This window comes from Leiobunum rupestre, chromosome 9 (genome assembly GCF_980474605.1).
Source record: "Leiobunum rupestre chromosome 9, qqLeiRupe1.1.hap1, whole genome shotgun sequence".
NCBI classification, from domain to species: domain Eukaryota; kingdom Metazoa; phylum Arthropoda; class Arachnida; order Opiliones; family Sclerosomatidae; genus Leiobunum; species Leiobunum rupestre.
In genome coordinates, this window is record NC_143392.1 from 16,055,462 (window position 1) to 16,080,459 (window position 24,998).

The 24,998-nt window shown below is 35.0% G+C and overlaps 2 protein-coding genes and 1 long non-coding RNA gene across 6 annotated transcripts; 1 reads left to right on the forward strand and 2 right to left on the reverse strand.

Moving 5' to 3' along the window:
• Window positions 1–170: 170 nt before the first annotated feature.
• On the reverse strand, window positions 171–6,946 carry Prp4k (Pre-mRNA processing factor 4 kinase). Of its 2 annotated transcripts, XR_016473775.1 has the most exons (14): window positions 6,764–6,946; window positions 5,631–6,595; window positions 5,167–5,569; window positions 4,901–5,099; window positions 4,502–4,834; window positions 4,347–4,434; window positions 3,002–3,287; window positions 2,783–2,936; window positions 2,604–2,718; window positions 2,115–2,353; window positions 1,763–1,997; window positions 1,322–1,445; window positions 658–752; window positions 171–395 (listed from the first exon to the last, which is right to left on the reverse strand). XR_016473775.1 is itself a non-coding variant. In XM_090158424.1 (12 exons), the coding sequence occupies exons 1-11, from the start codon at window positions 6,826–6,828 to the stop codon at window positions 1,794–1,796; spliced, it is 3,051 nt and encodes a 1,016-aa protein (XP_090014550.1). In that variant the 5' UTR covers window positions 6,829–6,946; the 3' UTR covers window positions 957–1,445; window positions 1,763–1,793. The 2 variants fall into 2 exon arrangements, 1 of the variants encoding a protein (XP_090014550.1); XM_090158424.1 differs by lacking the exons at window positions 171–395; window positions 658–752 and having other exon boundaries at window positions 957–1,445.
• Window positions 6,947–7,124: 178 nt separating this feature from the next.
• On the forward strand, window positions 7,125–9,542 carry LOC149926668 (uncharacterized). Of its 2 annotated transcripts, none has more exons than XR_016473777.1 (9): window positions 7,125–7,443; window positions 7,510–7,557; window positions 7,718–7,772; window positions 7,931–7,972; window positions 8,458–8,599; window positions 8,777–8,832; window positions 9,014–9,068; window positions 9,248–9,294; window positions 9,457–9,542. It is a non-coding gene; the product is annotated as an uncharacterized LOC149926668 (long non-coding RNA). The 2 variants fall into 2 exon arrangements; XR_016473776.1 differs by having other exon boundaries at window positions 7,125–7,343.
• LOC149926669 (G patch domain-containing protein 1) lies at window positions 9,481–13,418 on the reverse strand. Of its 2 annotated transcripts, none has more exons than XM_090158426.1 (11): window positions 13,298–13,418; window positions 12,749–13,121; window positions 12,196–12,692; window positions 11,873–12,133; window positions 11,555–11,782; window positions 11,316–11,494; window positions 11,137–11,255; window positions 10,800–11,070; window positions 10,327–10,746; window positions 10,205–10,263; window positions 9,481–9,567 (listed from the first exon to the last, which is right to left on the reverse strand). In XM_090158426.1, the coding sequence occupies exons 1-11, from the start codon at window positions 13,353–13,355 to the stop codon at window positions 9,540–9,542; spliced, it is 2,493 nt and encodes an 830-aa protein (XP_090014552.1). In that variant the 5' UTR covers window positions 13,356–13,418; the 3' UTR covers window positions 9,481–9,539. The 2 variants fall into 2 exon arrangements, with proteins under 2 accessions (XP_090014552.1, XP_090014551.1); XM_090158425.1 differs by lacking the exon at window positions 9,481–9,567 and adding an exon at window positions 9,624–9,698.
• Window positions 13,419–24,998: the final 11,580 nt, after the last annotated feature.

The following is a 24,998-nucleotide window of genomic DNA, read 5'->3' on the forward strand; positions in this document are numbered from 1 at the left end:
CAAATCCTTACACTTCATATTTTACTGGTATAACACACAGTGATGGAAGTTCCTCGGATATTTTTGAAGTCATTTCAGTTCTAAAAAAGAAACAGAAAACCCAGGCAGAACCAGAAAGACAACCGAGAATTGCATCGTTTGGTTTGATATTTGTATAAGTGGGATAGGTATGGCCACCTATGCCAATGGATTTAAAATGTATGAAGGGGAAGTTTCTATTTTGCATTCTACCTTTAAAAACTTATGACCACGTCAAGCTAATCGTCTCGCACCACCATCATTCGACTCTCCGGAACTACAAAGTAACCATTTTTCGGTAAAATCGGCGTTTTTAGAGATAAGAGACAAGGACTGGAGAAAAACAAGGAATGGTACAGTGGTACAAGTGGGTCATCCTGTGGAAAGTGACGTCGATTAGAAAGAGAGCAAAGTTGTTACCTCTCAACAACCAAATGACCATCAATATAGGAATACTTACCTTGTCCAGCCCCCCAGAATTATATAGAATGATTACAGATTGTTACAGAAAATACCCATTAAGTGCCATTCAGACCACCCACTACATGTATTTCATAAACCTCACAAAGCCCAATCTAAGCATTATACATAACAATAGTCAAAACTAAAAAATGCCTAAAATAGTATGAAGCGAATTACCGCATAATAAGTATGACTGTGAAATGCAGAGCTCTCGTTTGACGCTCTTTAAAAGCCCAATTTATAACCCTGAAGTGTGTTGAGGATATCAGATCCTAAAAAGTCACAAGAAAAGACAAAAAAAAATTCAACATAACATTTCGAACAGATTCGTACGTTTTTGATTCCATTTTTGGTCTTAGGAACTAAGTCATAATTCACAACAAATTACAACTCATTCCTCCACATGTGATAGTTTTGTTTGGTAAAAGAGGTTTAAGAATTAATTTTATTACATTTAGTAAGAACAAACTATCATGTTTTTTTGTTTTTACTAAATGCATTTGAAATTTATTATAATTATCTCCAGAATAATTCACATAACATTTTTGTGTATATTTATAAAATCAAGCCTGTCTGATACCTTTCCTAAAAATTTTAAACATCTATATGTTCTTCAAATGTTGTAAAACTAAAAATAATTCTCGCTATCTCGAGTCTCAGGGATGCTTATATAGCTATAAGTCATAGCTATTTTAAAAATGAGTTACGCAAAAAATAAGGGGGATGTTTGAGACGAAAATAATACAATCTTTAAACCGTGATACGATGAATATGGTAGGATAAACTAAGTCGCTATAAAATACAACCATATAATTTGTATGATACAACTTCAGAATATAACCTGAATATTTTTCGATCTCGAGCTGGCTGCTCTACAACACAGTCTCTGTCCGATTCAAATATTTAATCCAGGCATCGCACTGTCTGTCTCCAACATTCACAAAGTTGAATGAAAATTTAAACACCTAGAAAATAGGGGTGACCATTTTGTACCCTTACATCTAAAATTTGGGCAGTTTAAGCTAATGTTCATGGGGAATTCCACAACATACCCCCACTCAATAACTTCATGAGCAAATGATAACTCTTTGCAAATAATGCCAACAAACCAACAAAGAAAGAAGAAAATTACGAGTACATTGAGCCCACAATCAAACTTTAAAGCTCAGTAAACGTTCGTGGGTATATTGCAGAAACCCCAAGACAGTTATACACTGTCTGTTCAACACGCTACTAACCCCTAGAAGTTAAATCTAAAGAACTTAGATTTAAGAGAACTCACCACAAAATATGAGCTCATGGCAATTACTACACTATATCTTCTCTTGGATGAATGGATGGGTGAGTGCTTGATTGATGCTAATCCTCTTTGCCGGGTCGAGCATAAGAATCTTCTCCAGGAGTTCTTTCAGATGTCCAACTTTGCGCAGTTGATCCTCGGGAAGGCGTTGACGGCCAATGAGTTCCTCTTGAAGGTCTCTTGTAATGTTGATGTTGGTCATCACAACCACCTTTTCCTGTTAACACAAAAAAATCATTACGTGATCTTTACTAGTTAGGGTCAACTATTGGCAAAGTCCATTCTATCTGCAAGTAATGTTATTCCAGAGAAACTCTAGGACGTAGAAACTTACCCGTTCAGTCACTTTGTCAACCTCATGGTAGAGAAAATTGCACTGAGGGTCAAAATGCAGGTCTTTGAAAACTCCTTTCCTTATCAGCTTGTTGGGGAACTTTCCCTTCAAGTCCATGAAGAATTTTATCATTTGGTTGTTGGATTTCCCAGAGAACATGATTTTTCCAGTATATAACTCAAACAGAGTGCAACCAACACTCCACATGTCCAAGCCAAAATCATAACCAATACCTAAAACTATTTAACACAAATAAAAGCAAAAACATTTTTTTGTTAATAAATTATCCAAATTAATGTCCACTCAAGGGGTTGATCACTCCCAGCAATTGGCGTACGCAATACCCGCAATGAGTATGTAATTTTAGCTTAGAATCTAGGTGTGCTCTTAGAGTACTCCCTGATTCCGCAAATACAGTGATCAGCCCCTCAGGTCAAGATTATAAAAGAAAGGTTAAATTTCTCAAAACTGAATTAAAAGTGAACTTGCTTATTTCCGGAGCTCTATAAAATCTGCTCACTAAGTAAGGAGTTATTTCATTATCAGCTACAAGAGACGCTGAGCCGAAGTCGCAAAGTTTCAAAACTAATTTAGTTTCATTTACCTAAAATGAAGTAAAAAATTTTAATTTTGAAAAAAATTAAATCAATGTATTATTGAAAACTTACCAATATATTATCTGGTTTAATGTCAGCGTGAAGTATATTGCACCTCTTTAGTAGTTTTAACGCCAAAAACAACTGCTGGCTGTAAGAACGAACAGCTTTGATGTGCAAACCAACATCTTTGCCATATTTTTTAAGAACTTCTCTCAAGTTCATACTAAAAACCAATAAACCATGTTAAGCATCATACTGCAACCAATAAAATTTTAATAGGACACGTACCTGAGAGGTTCAAAGACAAGGCACAAATGTTGTTTATGGAAAAAGTGGCGAAAGAGTCTCAGACAGTGAAATTTGTCATCAGGGTCGGCGTCGTTGAGCCTTCTTAGCATTTCAAGTTCTTTCAACCCAGTTTTGTGCATAATCTCATTGTTTCTAATAATTTTAACAGCAACATCAGTATTGCCTCTAGCCATATCACGAGCCCTAACGACACTACTAAAAACACCCTGTCCCGTGTATCCGTAAACGGTGTAGCGACTGTCCAATGTCTCACCAATCCTTACGCCTAAAAAAACAATGGATTAAGTATATTTGAGAGTTATAAATTTAATTTCTGGCATACAAGCTGCAATCTACACAGGTTACGAAAAAAATGGCAATCATATAGATGATTTGAGGATGTCATCAATTAATCGACGGAAATAACACATGGCAAGCAAAAGATTAAAACTTCTTGAACAGGCAATGTCACCTAGTAGTAAAAAAGTTAACAGAGTAGTCTTGGAAATGAAGTCCCATAATTTAACCAGTCCTTGTGAGCAGTGATGTCCCTACATAGACTTGTGCAGCTTTTTAGGTCATCAGGCAGCCACATTATTTGACACCTCCACTATATCCTCATTAAGCAATTTTTGGACCTATATTCCTTTTTTGGCAGCCTAAATGCCTCGAAATTCTAGATACATTTCAGGTAAGGCCCTTCTAAGGATCAATTTATCTGCCCTTTATGGAAATCTAGATTAACTGATACTAGGCACCAGTGGAACCAGTTTGTGAAAAAAACTGACCCAACCTAGAAACTTTAAAAAAAAACTGAGAATGTACAAGTCAACCTGTTTACTACTATCACCTAACTGAAACAGTAATCACATTTGTCAGAAACTTAATTCAAAAATGTGACAAAATTATTAAGAATCCCTGGCATATGTTGCAATTTATACCGAAGTCAACATTTAAATCTTTAAATTAAGTATTAACTAATGTTGCACAAGCTACATCAAGAGTGGAAACTTTTTGATAACTAAATACTAGTTTTCTTGTAAGACAAAAGAAAACACTAGAATGAGTTATATAATTGGTAAAATGGAGGGTTTCTGTTTGAACGGGAGGAAATTAAGAGACAACGCTAGCAAGCCTAGAATATAGATTCCTAAATTCCCACTAAAATATGTTCTTGGTCCAACCGATTAAAAAACTGGGTTTTGCCCAGTAAACCACTAGCCTTATTTCCAAGAGTACAAAAAGGTAACCAAATTTGAAGAAACAATAATTTCTCAGAACTAGGATTTTTTGTGTTATGAACACACCTATACGCCAGATTTAAAAGCATTTATATTAATCTTACGATAGTAGCCTTCTGCATCATCCCAATTGTCTGTTAAATTTGGATTGTCTTGTTGTCTACTAGCAATTCTTTGAGTGTTACTTGGACTCTGAAAAATTAAATGAAGAACGTAAGACAATTTCATTTTAACCATATGGTTACGGTACTATGTTTACCTGATAGTTTTCAGCAAACATGTCTCCCTCTGAAAACATGTCTAACTGCTTCTTCTGTTTCTCTTTCTTGTCTTCCAGTTCAGCCGCGGCAGCTGCTGCTGCATTGGCAGCATTTTCCTCATCCTCTCTCTGTTGTTCCATCGCTTTTCTTTTCGCAATGATAGACGCCTCAAAATCAACGCTGTTCTCATTTTGTTCAGCAGCAAAATCAGCCGCTGCCTGATCACCAATTGTCAAGGAATCAGGGGTACTGGCCCCTGCTGGAGAACTTCTCCCAGAAGGAGTGGGAGACGAAATACTGCTACTAGGAGCTTGAGGAGCTATACCCAGTCGCTGTTTGAATGAGAAGTTTTGTGTAGTGAGCTTTTTTCTGAGATGTTATGATTCAAATCATATTACCTTAAGTAGTTCTCTTCTTTGTTGTCTTCGTCTCTCAATAACTTTTTGTTCATCTTCCTCCTCTTCTATATCAATATCATCAACAGGTTCATCTGATGAGTTATCAGATGCCAAATTTATTACATCTGATGGTTGCTTGTCAGAGTGACGACTTCTCTTATAATCCCGACCACTCTGATTTCTATGATTTGATGAATCACTTTAAAAAATTGATTAATTTAGAACAAAAAAAATTTATCATAAAAATAGGTAAATTAGATGCTTACTTTCCATGTCTATTTCTGTATCTACTATGATCATTTCTAGAAACTGGGCTTCGGTATCTGGATCTATCCATATTTCTTTTTGGGCTAGAAGACCTATCCCTGTAATGACCAGGACTTCTGTTTCTGAGCTGAGTGGAATTTTTAGGTGGACTCCGACTTCTTTGTCTCCTGACACCTTTGTCACCAGTGTATCTATCACGCATTTTGTCATGGTGCCCACGAATTTCCCTTGATCTGTCTTGCATGGACATTGGATATCTCTCTCTTGACCTCTCGCTAACAGACCTTTCTTTGGACCGGTCTGCGATAGGTGTATTTCTATGATGGGGACTCTTGCTACGATCTCTATTGAAACTGTTTCTAGATTTAACCGAGGCACTTGGTTGAGGGCTTTTATCATGGCCTACAATAGAAATAGTAGAAGTTGATTCAAATTATCATAAAAAAAATAAACACAAACTTACCAATTCTGGAATGATGTCGAGAACCATGAGATGTAGGACTAGAAGAGCTTTTTCTTTTTAGAATAGCCGGCTGCAAAATTTGAGAACTTGAAACAAGGCCAGATTTTTTATTCGCTTCTTTTAGCGAACTAATTCCGGAAGAATGTTGATTGGACGAATTATGACCTGTTGAGTTCCCAGCAGACAAATGAGGTTTCTTTGAGGGTGGAGGTGAGCTGTGTCGGTCTTTAATTCCATCCAAATCTTTCTCATGATTTCTTTCTTTTTTTTCTTCTTTCAAACGATGAAGTGGAGGAGAAGCATGTTTAACCGGCGAAAGAATTATTTTTGCTTCAGACAGCCCTGTTTTACTAACTCCCTTGATTTTCTTTGCCATTTCTTCTTTGCTTTTAGCCTTTGTAGACATAGATTTGTGAGAAGCGTGATTTAAAGGTGGAGATGAATGTCTAGCTTTAATGGGAGATTGTTTATTTCCTAACTTGGATACAATGTGATTTTTATTAACAGGTGTTATTAGAGACTTTTCTTTGGCTTTTGATTTTTGTTCACTTAAAACTGTCAAAGATTTATCTCCCATTCCAAGTCTCTTTAAAGGCAGCTCATCATCACTACTTCCATATGTTTCATCTACTAAACCCATAGCAAGCCCCATTGATACCCCATCAGATTCTTCATTCGCCACTTTAGCTAGTTTCGCTTGTAATAAAGCCTTTTCTTTCTCAAGCTCATCCAAGCCCATATGAAGCATCCGTTCTTCATCTTTCTCTTTGCCACGTGACTTATGTTTAACCTTTTTTGGAATTGCAGTGGAAGTTAAGGCAGTAGCAGGGAGGATTTTTTTCTCTTTCTTCGAGGAATGTTTCTTCTTATGCTTGTGTTTATGATGATGATGCTTCTTCTTCTTTTTCTTTAATAGCGCTTCGTCTTTAAAATTTGGGGCATCACTAGCAGATACACTAGAGTCACTAAAAAGCAAAGTTTAGCACTAAGTAAATAAATTGAAAAGACGTTCAGTTCAGATTACAGCTTAGAAACCAAGGCCTGATATCTGGCCTTTGTACCGTTGTAGGACATTCATTTTCGGTCCTGCCTAAGTTAATTTTACTTTTGGAAATATATATAACAATACTAACCTTTCTTCGCCTGCTTTCACTTCCAAAGTAAGACTTTTCTTCATTTTATCATGTGCCGAGGACATCCTTATAAATAAATTATTTTAAATATTAGAATAATAGAATTACGATTACTTTTCAGAAAACTGAAAAAAATTAACCCATCGCCGACGCCGAAGTTCCGGACTGCCAGAATCCCATTTTTCTCAATACAAGTTATCAGAACTGCAAGCGTTCCCTCCGCCAATTTTCTCCGGTTTTTGTTCGGATCTAAGTTGGCTGTAGCCCGTAAGAAAGACGAGCTACTTATTTCCGGCTCTGCTTTATCCTATAAATACGACCCAACAGTCAATTGACCGCTCTTTTCGACGTGGGACTCTTTGGCCTCTTACACGTAATTGCCATTTGGTGTATTTCTTAAAACTTAAGTTCGATCGCTCTTATTTGTTAAATCTGCAATAATTTAATTATAAATAGTAGAAAATATATGTATATGGAATATTCTTGACTATGATTAATTTGGTAAGAAGTAATTGTAAAGGAAATGATAAAGATAATGATAATCATGTTAGGCCTTGGCAACCACGTTGACTCTTATGAGGTTCGTTCCATTGTCCGTTATTATCTTAGGTTTGTTAAGTTAAAATGATGAAAACCTCAGCTCACTCAGAGTTTTAATGATAGACCAAATTTTAACTGATGTACGTAATTTAGGTTATAAACCAACACCATTTATGGCACCACTAAATTATTGGTTTTATTCACAGGTTAGTGCATCGTCCCTTAATCCTGATACAATGAACCAATTCCGAAAGGTAGCTAGAACTAATTTTCCCATTACATTTTTATAATTATGATGAAATACACAGACCTGTTCTGAAGATGTTTGAAGAACTTAATTTACTGATCATATAACAAAATAAATTTTAAGTGATCAAATTTGTGTAGTTAACTAATTTTGGTGATTGTCTTTAGGTTTTTGCATTGTTGGGCAAACAATGGAAGTGCATAGCTTTGAAATATGACAAATGTAAGTTTATTGTGAATATTTAATTCTTAGCTTAAGCTGTGATGTTAAACAAGCATATGTCTTAATAATATATGTTGAAAAAAAGGATTCTGAGCCTATAAAGTAAAGGCCTAAATTTCTATAATGTATGTAGGTTAATTTTATAAATCCTTCTTTAGGAGTAAAATATAACCCTTGGAGAAAGTGGCTGATTTGATGGCGTTTTCCATTGGAGTCCTCCGAGCGCTCCTTAATATAAAACGTTCCATTGGGACAAAAAGGGCAACTCCAAAAAGGAGGCACGTCTTCCATTGGCACTGTTGCTCCCTCGCGGATTGATCTGAGCTGCCCCAACTCGAGGGACGGGGCAACCAAAAAAGAGCAATTTTTAAGCAAAGTGACTCCGAGAAAAATTCGTATTCCATTGGGAGGGCTGGAAGATAGTCCTCCGAGCACCTAGCGGAGTTCTCCGTGGTAGAGCGATGACGTAGAAGGCAAATCCGGATCACGCTCAGAGCAGTCCCAATGGAAAATGCCATGAGCTAATGGTATGTATTACCCTAAATGGGAAGAGTTTTTTAAATGATGTATCAATGTCTCGTTCGTATGATATAATTGATTACAAGCATTTATCTGAAACCCATTTGGTGTTAAGAAATTATTTGTTTTCTTAATCCTGATCTAATTTTAATTTTTTTTTATAAAGTAGGATGGAGTGGTGGGTAGATCCCTAGAGCTATTAGTATTGAGTGGGGTAGCAAGCCAAGCACTTCGACCTGAGGTCCATTGTGCATCCCTAGAGCTAACATGATCACCAAGTTCTAGTTGTTGGAGTGTGCTCTCTTCAGGTATGCATTAAATGATCAAATAGGTACCTATTTTATTTATGATGACTTGTTCATACCGCCCCAGGCCGAATGGGTGCATGACGATTGGTTTTGGTAGTTTTTCTACACCACTGATATTATATTGAAACAAGTTTTCTCTTAATTTCAATAAGTTTCCTAATGAATTTCTTCTTTTAGATCTGATTGTTGCCTAGGGTTCCATCTTTCATGTGCTAAATGTATATAATTGCATGGTAAGTATTGGCTACTTTAATAAGTTTTTCTATTTACATGATGTATATACACCGCCCCAGTCTGAATGGGTGCATGACGATTGGTTTTAGTAGATTTCTACAGCACTGATTTTATATTGAAATTATTTTACATATTCTTAACTAAAGTAAATGTTTCCTAATAATTATCTTCTCTCTTTAGGTTATTTTAATCTTGAATTGTCCTTGGTATATGCAGATATGATCTAATTATCATGGTAAATATCGGCTATTTATATATAATTTTGTACTAACATGATGTATATACACCGCCCCAGTCTGAATGGGTGCATGACGATTGGTTTTAGTAGATTTCTACAACACTGATTTATAATAACCTTTCATTTAACATTTTTCTACCTTAAGCACTTTATAATGAAGCCTTTTTTTTATTTAGATGGAATAGTTGTGTATGTTTTTGCAGCCCAGTTCAAACATTAAAAGGTAAACTTCTTTAGCATACCTAAATTTATAAATTATGACAATGATGAATTGTTATCCCTGTCTGAAACAAATGTTGAAATTAAATGGTTAAAACTGATTAATAATTATCAAATATTTTACTTGTATATTTTGTTTGATTATTAACTAATTGATTTTTAACAGATTTTTCAAATTCAATCACCAAGGCCATGATTCAGTTTTATTTTTTTGTACAATGTTTACATTTTTGAAATAAAATATTAAAATTATTTCCTCTTGGAAAGTTCTTTTAACCTGGAAAAATTAAACAACTTTTTAAACAATTTAAAATACAGCTAACAATTTTGTTTCACTTGCGCAGTATACTTCAATTGTGTCATAACTTATTTAACTACCAAGTTCTAAAATACTTCAAGGCCCCTACCCTATTTTTGGTAAAAATTATCATCAGGGTTTTAATATTGAAGCTGAATTGTATCTAAAACTTATCTATTCATGTTTATAAGCTTATTATAGCTATAATTTACTGCATTAGGTAGTAAGACATTCTACAAAATATTCAGTAGAAATTAAAATGACCCTCTGTCATAAAATTAAGCTGTATACTTTCGCAAATCGTAGGTCATTTATGATTAAGTTTAATTAGGAAAAAATATTTTAAATCAGTTTCAGAGTTATTTAAGCTTTCATTTTTCTAATAAAATTTGGTTCCAATTTTTTCAAATTTTGGTGGCACCCTGGCATAAGATACTGATGTGATTTTTAGCGTTATTAAAAATTTTAATATATTCCCATTATCACAACCTTGAGTCTATTTTGTAATTAATTTAAACTAGACACCACTGTAAATAAGTCTTAGACAAATGCTTTATTATGGAAAAGCCATTCAATCTATTTCATACTTTCTAAATATAAATATTCTTGACCTTACCTTTTCTTTAATTTATTATTTAAGTCGCCTTCACTGTCGCTATGTTTTCTCTTGCTCTTCTAAATTTTGTCAAAATCATTTAAATTTGGAGTAATTCATTTAAAACATAATGGAAATTTTACCTTTTTCTTATGTTTGTCCTTGTGTTTCTTTGATTTGTGGTCTTTCCTACTATTCCAAACATCTTTATGATCAGAAGAATCCTGTAAATCCGGAGGTAAAGCTGGTCCATAAAGATCAGTTGCTTTTGATTCACTCGTTTTGTTGTTAACTAGCTCAGTTCTGGAGGAATCTTCAACTAATTTAGTCTTAATATCATTGAGGCAAGCGAAAATTCCAATAGCTGGGGCTCTTATTATTGGTTTGATCACAGTTTTCTCTTGCATTTGTGGTTTATTCTTAGAAGTTTCTTGCTGTAGTTCATTATCATTGTCCTCTTCATCGTCAATTTCTTCCTCCGATTGTGAACTATCAGAGTCAACAAATATGGCTTTAAATAGATCGAGAGATGGAGGTTCAGGGGCTTTTTCCATCTGCGTGCTCTGAAGTGAAAATATTAGTCAAAATATTTTCTAAATATTGTTTATAAGCTTACCAGAGCAGTATTATTTGGAGGTTGAATATTTGGTTTCTCCGTCACTTTAATATATGATTTCTCTTGTGTTTTATCATCTTTTTTGGCCTCATTTCCTGGTGGTATCAAATTCAAAAACAGTGGTACTTTTTCACGTGGTTTCTCAGTAGCAATAGAAGTTGAAGGATTTGAACTTTGCTCAGAGACTGCTACAGTGTTTTCCGTAGTTGGTAAAAACTCAAATATTGACACTTTAGTTTTTTTTCCACCAATTAGACCAACTGTAGCTGAACTAAATCAAAATAAGTAAAATGTTTTTGTCATTACCATTCAGTAGGTAAAATTGTTAAATATTTACTCAGGAAATGGATTAGGAACATTAAAACGACGGCAAAGAAGTTTGTCAGGGTGCCATTCTTGAACGGTCCTTTTTACTTTGATGTCACTTTTCAACTTCTCCAAAGCTTCTTTTGCATTCTAACGATAAAATAAATTAGCGTCAAGTTGCAATAACAAAACCATATACAAAGTACTGACTTTCTTCCTAGAAGCCATTATTTCTTCATGATCATTTTCAAGCTGAGTGCCTTTGGATACAAATTTCTGACTTAATTTCCCAGTTAAGGGTCTGAATAAGACAGCGGCACGCTGGAATTCCTCTCTTTCTTTTTCCTTCTCCCATATAGCCATTGAAGATGGTTGAAAGGCAGAAAAATCTAAATACAAATAATAAATATAAAAAACAAAAAGGGGATAAGTCAGGATTTAACACTAACCACTTCTTCCTGCTTTTTGCATTTCCAAATAAATTTCGTAGCGTTTCTGTTTGGCAAAATCAGAAGAAAATGGTTTCAAATTGGTTTCCGTATGGTTAACCTTCGCCCATTCCAGTTTGGTATCCTTTACTAAAGACGACAATCGTGTTTTCCAAGCCTCCTCTAACGAAACTGGATTTGAAGTAACATCTGGAACTTTAGTTTCAGCTAAATGACTAGGAGGTTTACCTAAAAATGGAAATAAGAGCTTAATTAACAGACTAAATAAAAATTGAGTTATATTGAAAACACTAAAACAGCATTAGAATTATTATTTACTTTGAAATTTATCACCAAGCATTTCAGCTCTTTCAGCTGCTGATAAAACATGTCTATTGAGAAATTTAGTGGTAGTTGGTGCCGCCTTGTGTTCTTGTCGAGATGGAGGTGGTTTAGGGAATGATTCTGCGATAGTAGCGGCAATCATCCTCCTATTTGGTACAAAATCAGCAGGTATTTCTGGTGGTGGGTATTTTTTCTTGGGAATTCCTGGTTTGTTAACCAAGTGAAAACCTTGAATTTCTCGTTTCACATCTCTCTCTTATAAAGAAAAAAACGATTAAATTTAATTCACATTGGATTTTAATAAACATTCGAAATACTTTGATTAGTGATGGCTCTTGTAGACTTTTTGGCTGCTTTTTGCGGATCAGTTAGCTCAAAATCATACTGAGTCATGTCATCTTTTGCATATATGTCATCATCATCATCTTCAAATGCACCAACTCCAAAAGCCTTTCCACTAATGGCTATTTTCCGTCCTGTTTTAAGTACCGCTTTTGTTGTATTAGGATCTTCAGAGGAATACTTGGAACCCAGAAAATCAGTATCCCCAATTCCAGAGTAACCAATTCCATGAAGATTATCTTTGGAAAGGTAGGGTAAGGTAGATACATCTTCCGGTGCAAAGGTAAAAGCCAAAGCATATTCATCAAATTCATCATCTGATAGCTCAGTCGGCAATAAGCAGCCGTAAACTTTAACATTAGATTTTGGAGCTTCATCAACTTTTGGTTTCGGTTTCTTTTTAGTTCTTGGTCCAATTCCTTGTCCAGGCTTCCAACCCATGGCCCGTAATAGTCGAATTCCAATGTGATCACTAAAATAAATTATATTACTTCTCATGATAAAATAATATTATTTTGCCACCTTTACTTGACTGGTTTTATTAAATCTTCAAGTGGAGTTCCTCCTGGAATAAGAATATTTCCACTGTTCCATGCTGAACGTTGACTGGATTTTTCCTCTGGTGCCCTTCTAAAATCTTTCGTAGCTTGAACTGTACGATGCGCTATTCCAAATTGATTAAGATCTTCCGTGTCCATGTAATCTTCTGGACGTTGTTGGCGTTTGTCAGCTTTGGAATATCTTGATGACTTGAAATATGAAGGAGTCCATCCTTCCTTCGTTCCCACTGTATTATAATATCCAGCAGAGAAGCCACCAGTAAAAGCACCATGAAATCTCCTTCTACCATTTTCATCTCGAACAGTAAGATCTTGAACTTGTTTTTTATCAGGAACTTCGTCTTAAAATTTGAAAAATGAGGAAATATTATTAACTGGGCTTACAAAAGTTAGTGCATTGTGCATAGCATTTAGTCAAGGCATTATAACCAAAACCTTGAAAATAGAGAAAGTAGAATAACAACTAATGCTTAACTTTAACAACAAATCTAATTTACTTAGAATTATAATAATTTACCATCGTTCAAGGGTGGTAGAGGTGTTCCGTAAGTTATAGTATCAAAATCACTTTCCATGTTTCAATTTAGTTCCAGTAAAATTTGAGGAGCCATTAGCAGACGCCAGCGTTACCGACTAGATTTATCGTAAACTAATAGCGTTTTCCATTTGTCTGCTCTCGAGCACTCTAGAACGCTCTGATCAACATTTTATGTTCCATTAGCGTGCTCGGATCTGCTCCGATCAAGTTTCGCGCTCTTGGGTGCTCCGAGATCGCCCAAAACCGATCTGCCGATTTCGACAGATCAACGGATCGAGATCGAAATCGGAGCAAATTTTCTCGTGTTCCTTTTAGATTTTTTGGCAAAATGGCAGAGTGGCAGACCAAGACGTGAAAATTCAAATTACTAGCAGATAAAAAAACTTAAGAGAATGGAATACGCAGTATTATATTCCTAGGAAAAACAACAAAACGCGGGAATATGTTCATGGAATGTTCCATTTGCGAATCTCGAGCAATCAAATGGAAAACGCTAATAGATAACACTTTCTTGAAATCATGTACGAACCAAAGCAGTTATTAGTCGGTGGCGTCACCTATCTTTCAAAACAAATATAATGTTTTTAAATATCGTCTGTTTTTTGTTTTTTTTTAAATAATAAACTTTATTTTGGTGCACATGACAACTAGGTCTTCGCACCATACACACCCTGATACAGATACTCAAAAACAAAAGAAAAAGAAAAAATATATATACAGGAAGATAAAAGTTGGCAGTCCTTTCTACTGTTTTTTTCCCTTTTTTTCCGCTTTGTTTTTAACAAAATAAAACGGCAATTTATGTGTGCTTTGTATTCTACTTGCGCTTTAAAAAATACTGGCCGCGCGAAAAATTGCACAGATATCAGAAATGATTGCCATGTCTTCGTTTTGGACCGCGGTTTTCACCAATATCGTCTGTTTTTACTCGTTTCACACTAGTGGTAGATAGCGCCACTGGCTTAAATTATTCTCACTGCTAACTTGCGGTAGATGACGCCGACGACTAAATAATGATAACTGTTTTGCTTCGTAGCTAATTTTTCAAGAAAGTTCCCCCAGCCATCAAATGCTATTTTTTTCTCTAGAAGTACTATATTCCCAACTAAAAACCATGAATTATCGTTTTCTTGGTCAAATTATCGTACCCTTCAATTTTTTTTTTAAATATTCCCATAAAAACGATTTGATTGAGTATTATTTTGATTTTAATTTACAATATATATTCTATTCTTACAAAATTTTATTCAGTTCGTTGGTTCCAAATTGTGAAGAAGATAGAAAAATAGCTGAAAGCATTAAAGTTTTATATGCCAAGTCAAAAGTGACATAATTTCCAAAAGTGTGTCAATCGAACCTATTTCGTAATGAATGCTACGAGCGAAATACAAGTTTGGAGGGAAGAAGGGAGAGTATGCCTTGGGGAGGGAAGGAAGTTAAAACCAACAAATAACGCCTCGTTGTGAGGAACGGAGGAACTAACATTGTAAGTAGCACTGGTCAAAGTTAGTGGCTACGTTCAGCAGCAGTCAACGGAAAAAAAACCCGATGGATTTGATATTTTCCACCGATGAGCTTTTTCGTCATAATTACGTCGTAAGTTGCTGAACGCTTTTATTCAGTCATCGGTGTTTTTTAAAATACCGTAGCTTTTATAGTAGTTTTACGTCAGAAATGACGTCAGTCATCGGAAAAACCGACTCTTCCAGCCGATGACTTCGGTGAGTAACCGATGACTATCGTGACGTCAAAACCGGAAACGTGACAAAGCGTACAGTAGGAAACCGATGTCACCGATTACTAATCGGTGAGTCCGATGAGCTCTGCTGAACGTATTTTTTGATTTTTCGTCGTTCTGTGGAGATCAGAGGTGGGCGAAAATTGTGAGCGCTCGAATTTGAAAATAGTATCGGAATGAGTGAGCACTTCAAATTCTAAGTTCAGCTGATCTATTCAGAAAGAGAGACAAACTGAGCAAGCTCAAGGCGAGCGCAGAATTTTCTTTTCAGCGGCTGAATGTTCACGACGCGGTGAGCGAGATCAGCCCATAGAAATCTCATAGGTAACTAGAATGCTGCCGTGTAACTGGCAAATGGGCCAAACGCCGTGGCAGACGATAGCCAGATCTCAGCCAATCAGAGCTCAAAGAGTGGTTCTGCCAAGAATTTAATGTCACCAGAGAGAATGACGTCACCTATCTCCCGCTATAGTAGCGGATCCAAGGAGGATTATTATCCTCCTTGGCGGAACCACTCTACGGCCTCTCATTGGCTGAAGGTTTAAGGCGAACTGGCGTCAAGCTCGGCCGTAGGCGGCAGCATTCTAGTTACCTATGAGATTTCTATGGATCAGCCGATCGACGGGCTAGCCTGCTCACTTTTAAGCGATACTCCCTCTAGCGGCGTCGCGGTTTGTTCAGTTGAAAGCGCTTACGGCGGGTCGAGAAAAATCTACCCGATAGATTCAATTGGACGTTCAATTTTGAAAGCTAGTAGAGCGCGGATTTGATCACGTTGAGCAATGGGCTGGTTTTTTCTTCAAAAATCGCTCACCGGGCGGCGAACCTATATTGAAAATATTTTATTTTTCTCATCGATTTGTCCATTCTTTTTTTAATCAATTTCGACTCGAAAAATTATTTTCAGAGTTATTTTCACAACGATTTGTATACTCTAACATTAAAAAAAAACATTTTATATAAATATAAGCGGTTATAGATTCCTCGCTGTATAGTGATTAGCTACAGAGGTATCATAAGTAACATAGCCATTAAGTATGACACTTTCTAAAATGTTAATACGAATTTCCCTTACAGAACCTTGTGTAGTAATAGTACATTTGAATAACAAACAGAAGTGGGTGGTACTAGGCGGTATATACGAACAAATAAATTAATAATAAATAATAAATAGGCCTAATAAATAATAAATAGGCCTAATAAATAATAAATAGGCCTAATAAATAATAAATAGGCCTAATAAATAATAAATAGGCCTAATAAATAATAAGTTAATAATTAATAATATCAGAAGAAAATATCTTCTGATAATATATAATAAATAATAAATAATAAATAAATAATAATTAATAAATAAAAATTAATATATATAATTAATAATATATAATATTATCTCGACACGATAGCACCTGCACCAAAGACTTGGGTGTTATATTTGACAAAGGCCTGTATTTTCATAGTCAAAATGTCAAATTCATAAAACATTAGGTTCCTGTAAACGCTTGTTGGGAGTAATACTCAAACACGCGAGAAATATAAGATCTTCTCGTCATTTTGTTTTATTATTTCGGGCCCTTGTGCGCTCAAGAGCGATGTTTGGTTCCTTAGTTTGGGGTGGTTGTACTACTAAGGTAGTCGCTACAACCGTTGTAGCGACTACCTTTTGTTAAAAATTGAATCAATTCAAAGAAAATTTATCGACAATCTTTATTTCTTCTTTTTAAAAAACACTCGTAAATACAATTATTTAAGATTTTGGCTTAAACACATTGTACGATTCTCGTAAGCAAGTGGAACTTGCCTTTTTGTACAAATTAGTTAAGAATATAATTCCTTGTAATATATATTTCGGCCTTGACATATTTTAGGCACTAGGGGTTTCGGTGTTGAAAGAAACCTGGATTAGGCAATAACTCTGGAAATCAGTTCAGTTATGTTTTTTTAATAATAATCAGGAATTTTTATTACGTTATATATGATGGTATATATAAGAGTTAGTTATAATAATAATAATAATAATCCAAGAAAAGGATACCCTCTTCAGCCCATTGGGTAATTTTCAAGAAGTTCTCTTTAAACCGTGAGAGATTATTTTTGGATTGTTAGCCCTCCCCTGGTCCCAATAACGCTATGATTGTTTCACTTGTTCTTTATTGTTCCGATTGAACCGAAACCAAGCTCACAATTTCAAATGTACTAGAAAAAATGACAAATTTAAGCGACTATTTACGTAACAATATACAACTCTACAATGTGATTGAAAATTTGTAATGCATTTGCTTCCGCAGGTCGTCTACAAAGATGGAATTAATTCAATCTATATGGTTTTACTAATAGCCCAGGTCAGATAGGCCAAAAAAGGGCTTGACCCAGAACATTTTCCCATAAAGATGAAAATTGGTACATAGGTAGTTTTGGACCCCAAAAAAAATATACTAAAAGTCCCCACCTCTAGAACGTGAGCTTCCGACGCCATCTTGGAAAATGGCCGCCAAGCACGCCTGACGTCGTAAATTAAATGAAAGTGTCCAAAAATGTTAAAAATTGGTACATTATACATTTAAGGCTTTCTGAATAGTATTGTAATTTTTTTTTGGTGTACAACCGTTATTTTGGCCGCCATCTTGGAAAATGGCAGCCAAAAAGGTTTTCCACGTAACTTTCCACTATATGTTTCAATATGTTTGAAAATTGGTATATAGTTTTATTACGGCCTTTGGAACATGGTTACAAAATCTTATGTATCTGCGACCGTTATTTCGTCCGCCATATTAGAAAACGGCGGACTGCAATGCCGAATTTCGCATTCAAAATTGAATGATATAGTCCGATTGTTTTCAAATTTGGTAAATTTTTTGATTGTGACGCTGAGAACACTATTACAAAATCTTAAAGGTATCTGACGGTTACTTCGTTCGCCATCTTGGAAAATGGCCGTCTGGAAAATATTCACCTTGTCGATAGCATTCTTATAACTATTTCGAATCACTTTAGGGTTAGATTATTAGCTTTTAAAATCTGGAAAATGAAAACCGGTGATACAAATGTATATGTATATATAAATAATATAACACATTTAATGATAATAATATAACACATTTAATTAGGAAATGCCCAAAACTATTTATATATTCTTAAAATATTCAATGAAATATTTATCAGTTGCTGCAGCTCGTACCAAGAAACATCCATCTTTCTTTGTCCAAATAATAATAAATGTCGTTGCCCATCTCTCTAGCAAGACATTTCGAAATTAAAACACACCGGTTTATATATGTAGATATTAAAATTTAAAATCTATTAGTCGTTACATGAATAATACTTTGCTAACTAACCATTCTGGAGCAAGTAACCGTTTTCTGATTTCAGTAGTTCATAGAGAGTAAGGAAAGAGTTGCGAGTTACTTCTTTACGGTTACAGAATGGAAACAAATGATATGGTTTCAAATATATCTCTAACGATTAATATCAATTTTTGTGAGCTTAAATTACTTTTAAATTACCCCTTTACGAATGAGCGTTTGCCTGTAAAACGCGTACACACATATTCACACTCATTTCGTGTAACTGTAGAACGACTTGCCCTAAAAACTGCGATTGCAAAAGATCTGGTCTCGTTTGCTATGCAATGTTTGGTATGATCTGAAGTAACCCTTGGAAATATTTGATTGAAGAAGACGACGAGATTATAATTTGCGATTTGTAAATATTAGGAAGTAGCTGGGGAGCCCGAACTTCGACCGGGTCCCACATAGTTGCATTGATCGTATAATTCATAAAGCCATAAATTTGGTAAATTTTTTGATTGTGACGCTGAGAACACTATTACAAAATCTTAAAGGTATCTGACGGTTACTTCGTTCGCCATCTTGGAAAATGGCCGTCTGGAAAATATTCACCTTGTCGATAGCATTCTTATAACCATTTCGAATCCCTTTAGGGTTAGATTGTTAGCTTTTAAAATCTGGAAAATGAAAACCGGTGATACACATATAACGCATTTATTTGTAGAAAACATTTTATTGGGAAATACCCAAAACTGTTTAATTAACTATATAATAAGCACATGATGTTTTCTTTGGCGATGTATCGTTTTTCATCATTTATATTCGAACTGTCGATGGGCTTTCCTTTCCCTCTACAGGCCACGTGTTTTAATTTAATAGAGAACGGTCTATATCCCCGGGTCCTGGCAGTATATGGCCCATGAGGTACTGATTGGGGCCCCTAGGTCAAGGAGGGGGAGAAAGTCAATAACATTTTGAAAACGTTAGTGGAGCCCGGGGTCTAAAACATTTGCCCCGGGCCCAAAAAAAATAGCACGGCTCTGGCGGTAGTTTAAAGAGGTTCATGGGGCTCCTTATAGGAGTACACTGATATTTATAGAGGTATACCGTACACGACGTTAAAGGGGTCAGCTAGGTTACTGATATGAGTACGAGTTCTAAAGCAGTCTAAAAGGTTTCTTAGAGGAGTCTATAGGAGTACTTCGAAATTTTAGAGTAAAGGCGTTATACAATCTAATAAACCGGTTCTAAACGATCAAATGTGTTTCTTATAGTGGTACACGGTTATTTTTGGAGGTACAAAATCTTTAATATATCAGTGATTAAATTTAAACCAGAAAAAAATCATATTTATTCAATCCTGCCATTTTGATCTTTCAAATCGTTGCAGTGGCGCACGCGGGTGGGGGCAGAAGGGCCGGGCCCCCCTCCAAGAACAAAAATAAAACTCGGTTTTTTTCTAATTATTACAACTAAAGCAGTCGAAAGAGTTTTGATCTTCACGGGCCCCCTCCAGAAAACAAACCTGGGTGTGCCACTGGATCGTTGTTAGGAAACTGCGCGATATTGTGTAGCAATTTTGGTGCAATCCTTTACCTCGGTGTACGATAAGTATCGTCGTTTTATACATGAGAAAATATATGGAGATACAAAATCTTAAATATATCAGTGATTAACAGTGGCGTAGCTAAGACCCGCGAGGCCCCCCCGCAAAACAATATTCGGAATTTTATCCGGTATCTAGTATATACTTTGAAATGAAATTAGGGGGCCCCTAAAGCTCCTGGGGCCCCCCGCACTGCGGGGTCTGCGGGGGCCTTATCTACGCTACTGGTGATTAAATTTATGGCTTTATGAATTATACGATCAATGCAACTATGTGGGACCCGGTCGAAGGTCGGGCTCCCCAGCTACTTCCTAATATTTACAAATCGCAAATTATAATCTCGTCGTCTTCTTCAATCAAATATTTCCAAGGGTTACTTCAGATCATACCAAACATTGCATAGCAAACGAGACCAGATCTTTTGCAATCGCAGTTTTTAGGGCAAGTCGTTCTACAGTTACACGAAATGAGTGTGAATATGTGTGTACGCGTTTTACAGGCAAACGCTCATTCGTAAAGGGGTAATTTAAAAGTAATTTAAGCTCACAAAAATTGATATTAATCGTTAGAGATATATTTGAAACCATATCATTTGTTTCCATTCTGTAACCGTAAAGAAGTAACTCGCAACTCTTTCCTTACTCTCTATGAACTACTGAAATCAGAAAACGGTTACTTGCTCCAGAATGGTTAGTTAGCAAAGTATTATTCATGTAACGACTAATAGATTTTAAATTTTAATATCTACATATATAAACCGGTGTGTTTTAATTTTTAACATTTTTGGACACTTTCATTTAATTTACGACGTCAGGCGTGCTTGGCGGCCATTTTCCAAGATGGCGTCGGAAGCTCACGTTCTAGAGGTGGGGACTTTTAGTATATTTTTTTTGGGGTCCAAAACTACCTATGTACCAATTTTCATCTTTGTGGGAAAATGTTCCGGGTCAAACCGTATCTGTCCTGGGCTATAAATAAAATCCTATAGGCCAGAGTGACCTTAATAAAAATAAAGTTAAATTAAATGTCGTCGCTGTCCGCGTGTGGGACCCTGTTGCCACGGCTGGACGCAACAGGTCAGTAAAAAAAACTGTTTTTTTCCTTTTGTGAAAAGTGCCAATGTACTTTTCTCGAGTTTTTTGTCAAGCTGTCAACAAAAGTATTGCACTCGCAAGTGCAATTGCTAACCAAATACTACAATTATTATATAAATTTAATTATGAATTTAAGAAATGCAACCTCTAATTTTAAAGAATTTACATTTAAATAAATAACAATGATAATTTTAAGTTTATACTCTTTTACTAAACCATCTAATTTGGTGAATAATTAGTTAAGTCATCGCTCGTTCGTTGCCTGTGCAGAATCTTGAAAAAGAAGTGTAATTTCTTTGAAGCGTGTAATTTAGGCCTAGAAATTATTCGTAGAGATTATACGAAGTCAAAGTTATGACTGACATACAGGAACGTCATTTCAGGATTTTACAGGAGGGGGCAGAACTATAGAGCTCCGGAAAACCAGTTTTTTAAAAGGACAAAAACCCATCAAATTTCATATTTTTGGGATTTTTAATCGAAATAGCTATTGCATATTTGCTATTGATTTTCAGGATAATAGCGAGAACCAAAAATTTCCCAAGATATGCATGAACATTTTAAGATCATAGAAATCCAGGGGGGGGGCAATGCCCCCCCTTGCCCTACCCAAATGACGTCCCTGCTGACATATGCCAAACGGAGTACGGGGAGGCAACCTACTTCGATAAGGTTCCCTCGTGAAACTTCATAAGTCATTAGAAAGTATCACCAAGTTCCAAGGAAAATGAAAATTAACTAATTTTAATTTATCGTCAATTGTTTCGCATTTAAACCATTAACACATTTTTCTCAACCGGCCGAGCAGACGTGTATTACTTGCCCTTTTAATTAAATTATAAAATAAAATATATAAAAATTGAAATATAATGTGAAATACGTTAACAAAACAATTAAATGCGATAATTTCTAATAGTAGAAATTGCGGATTTCTCAAAAATAGGGAAGTAAAATGTGACAAAATAACGTGAAGTGTATACCTATATATACCCCAGACGGTTTGGAAATGTGGATTAGGGTTTAGGCCAAACGGGCCAAACCCTAATCCACATCCCCCGCAGGGAACAAATCGCTTGGTATCTACCACTCAGGTGTTGTCCAGACATGGAGTCGTCGCGTTAATTTCGACCAAAGAAAGAGGGAGGAAGGAAAGTATTAGATTTTTTTTGTGTGTTTCGGCCGCGTATACACTACATATGCCCCGCGAATGGGTCCACTCTTCGAGGTCGGGGGGCGCGGGTGCGTAGACAATCTGTCTTCTTCGGGGTTCCAACTCAACAAAACCTCTACCACACAGAAATCAAAACCGCGAAAACCCAGAAAATCGTTTTCATTGAATTGTAAATGACATTTTGTTTTGCCTAAGCAAAAATAAGATAATCGTTCCATAGCGTAAACGTGTAAATTGCGCTTTTAATAGGTTTAATAAATAGGCCCATCATTAAACAATATTTTTTTTAGATACTACATTTTGTCATGGTTTTTATAAAGTGTAAATCTAATATTATACAACCATTCGTTTCGGGGGAGCACATGCCCCTGTGCCCCCTGGTTACGCCACTGAGGTGTATAATTAGAATTAATTTATACCTGAATTTACTACTAACTCGAAATGTTGCTGAATTGACGATTATTGTTTATTATTCCGGATTTGCGATCTAAAAGCGTTTTCGAAATTTTTTCGCCAACGGAAAGCGAAAAAAAGGAAGAGTTTCTCCTTTTTCACGAACAAGGAGACTACCGAGGTGTAACACACCGATTTGATTCAAATTCGGGGGTTAAGTAGGCCTTAATGAATCATGAAAATTTCCAAAAGGAAAAGTTTAAACCGGCATTAGTTTGGCCATGGTAACCGAAAATGTTTTTGACAACACAAAATGGAAAATTCTTCACCGAAAAAAACATGGGATTTTGAAAATTTCGAAAAAATTAAAACATTTTAAAATGCAAAATCTAGAAAAAATTGATTAAAATTGATGAAAAAAAAAAGATTTATCAAAATTTTATCAATTTTTTTCAATTTGATGAAAATGGGTAAAAATGCAAATGATTTGATACAAAATAAATAAAAATGGATTTTATTGATGAAAAAATATTAAATGTGATAAAAATCAATTGTATTTGATAGATTGAGATAACAAAACCAACTTGAAAAAATAAGTTCATGCACTTTTTGACATTTTGAGAGAATGTTTCTAACGTCTCTATTTACGAAGATAGTGAGTAAGCTTATGTAAAAACCCAAAATTGTGTATATTTCTCGAATAAATGGCAATGAATTACTTAATGTGTTATTTAAATAAAATGCATGCGGTAATCATACTAAAAACTAGCAAAGCATAAAATATATCGGCAATGGGCGCATTTAATAAATTACTTAGACTACATAGTCGTTCGTTGTGAACGTAAAACACGCTTCCTTCAACCAACGAATAGAAAAGTGAATTATCTTCAGTAAGTCTTGATGAAAAGACGCCGCCGCCACCGCCCTCATATTTTCGTTCCCGCCGCCGAAAGGTTTTTTTTAAATATTTACGTATAATTAATTTTTTCAAAATTATTTTCAAAAATATTTTTGGGGAAACCATTTTAGTAATATTTGCATCTTCGCGCCGCCGCTGCCGAATTAAGCAATGGACGCCGCCAACAGTTTTTGTAAAAATCGGAGCGCCGCTGCGCCGCCAACGTAAATCAAATCGGCGCTATGCTCTAATTGAAATTATAAACACGAAAGAGTAATTTTCCATTAATATTGAAAACATTCGCTATAAGTAATCAAAAGTTTCATTCTTACAAACTAATTTCAATTAAAAAATATTTTAAGAGTATAATTTTTTACCAACTAGTTAGAGCAAGCTCTTCTAGCAAAACGTATTCAGTTAATATTTCACACATGCTTTTCAATATCTCTTTTGCAAGATGCTTTTCCTTTTCGTTAGACAAATATGAACTTGCAACGTACAAAGGGAATTCTAATTCAACTAACTCTTTTAAGTGTGGTACGGAACTTACGAAACATTAATAGATTTATAGAACAAAAGTGAATAAATACACCATTTGACTCTAATGTTATTTGCGCAATATTTTTGCAATGGAATTATATTTCTTATTATATCTATTTTTACCCAATTTGATAAAATTGAAAAAAAAATGATGAAAAAGTGTTCTAATATATCGATTTTATCTAAATTTATACCATATTATATTAAATATATCAATTTTTATTAATTTTATTAAGTTTTATCAAAGTTAATCAATATTTTTATCAATTTTATTAAGTTTTATCAAAGTTAATCAATATTTTTATCAATTTTATTAAGTTTTATCAAAGTTAATCAATATTTTTATCAATTTTATTAAGTTTTATCAAAGTTATTCAATATTTTTATCAATTTTATAAAATTTTATAAAAATTAATCACTATTTCAAAATTTTGTCCAATTTATCTCATTCTATGAATTTGATAAACACAATTGATTTTTATCACATGTAAGATTTTTTTTATCAATAAAATACATTTTTATTAATTTTCTATCTAATCATTTGCATTTTTACCCATTTTCATCAAATTGAAAAATTGATAAATTTTTTAACAATTTTTTTTATTTTTTTGGAAAAATTTCAAAATCCCATGTTTTTTCGGTAAGGAATTTTCCATTTTGTGTTGTCAAAAACATTTTCGGTTACCATGGCCAAACTAATGCCCGTTGAAACTTTTCCTTTTGGGAATTTTCATGATTCGTTAAGGCCTACTTAACCCCCGAGTAATTTGAACAAAATCGGTGTGTTACACTTACACCTCGGGTAGTCTCCTTGTTAGCATCCAGACAAGCAGGCACCTCTAGTTCACATAGAAAGAATGACCAGGGTCCACCGTCCGAATTCCGACGCGGCGCCAAGGGGCCTCCCCTACTTTACGGCTTAGGTTGGGCTCTGACATCTATTTCCAATAATT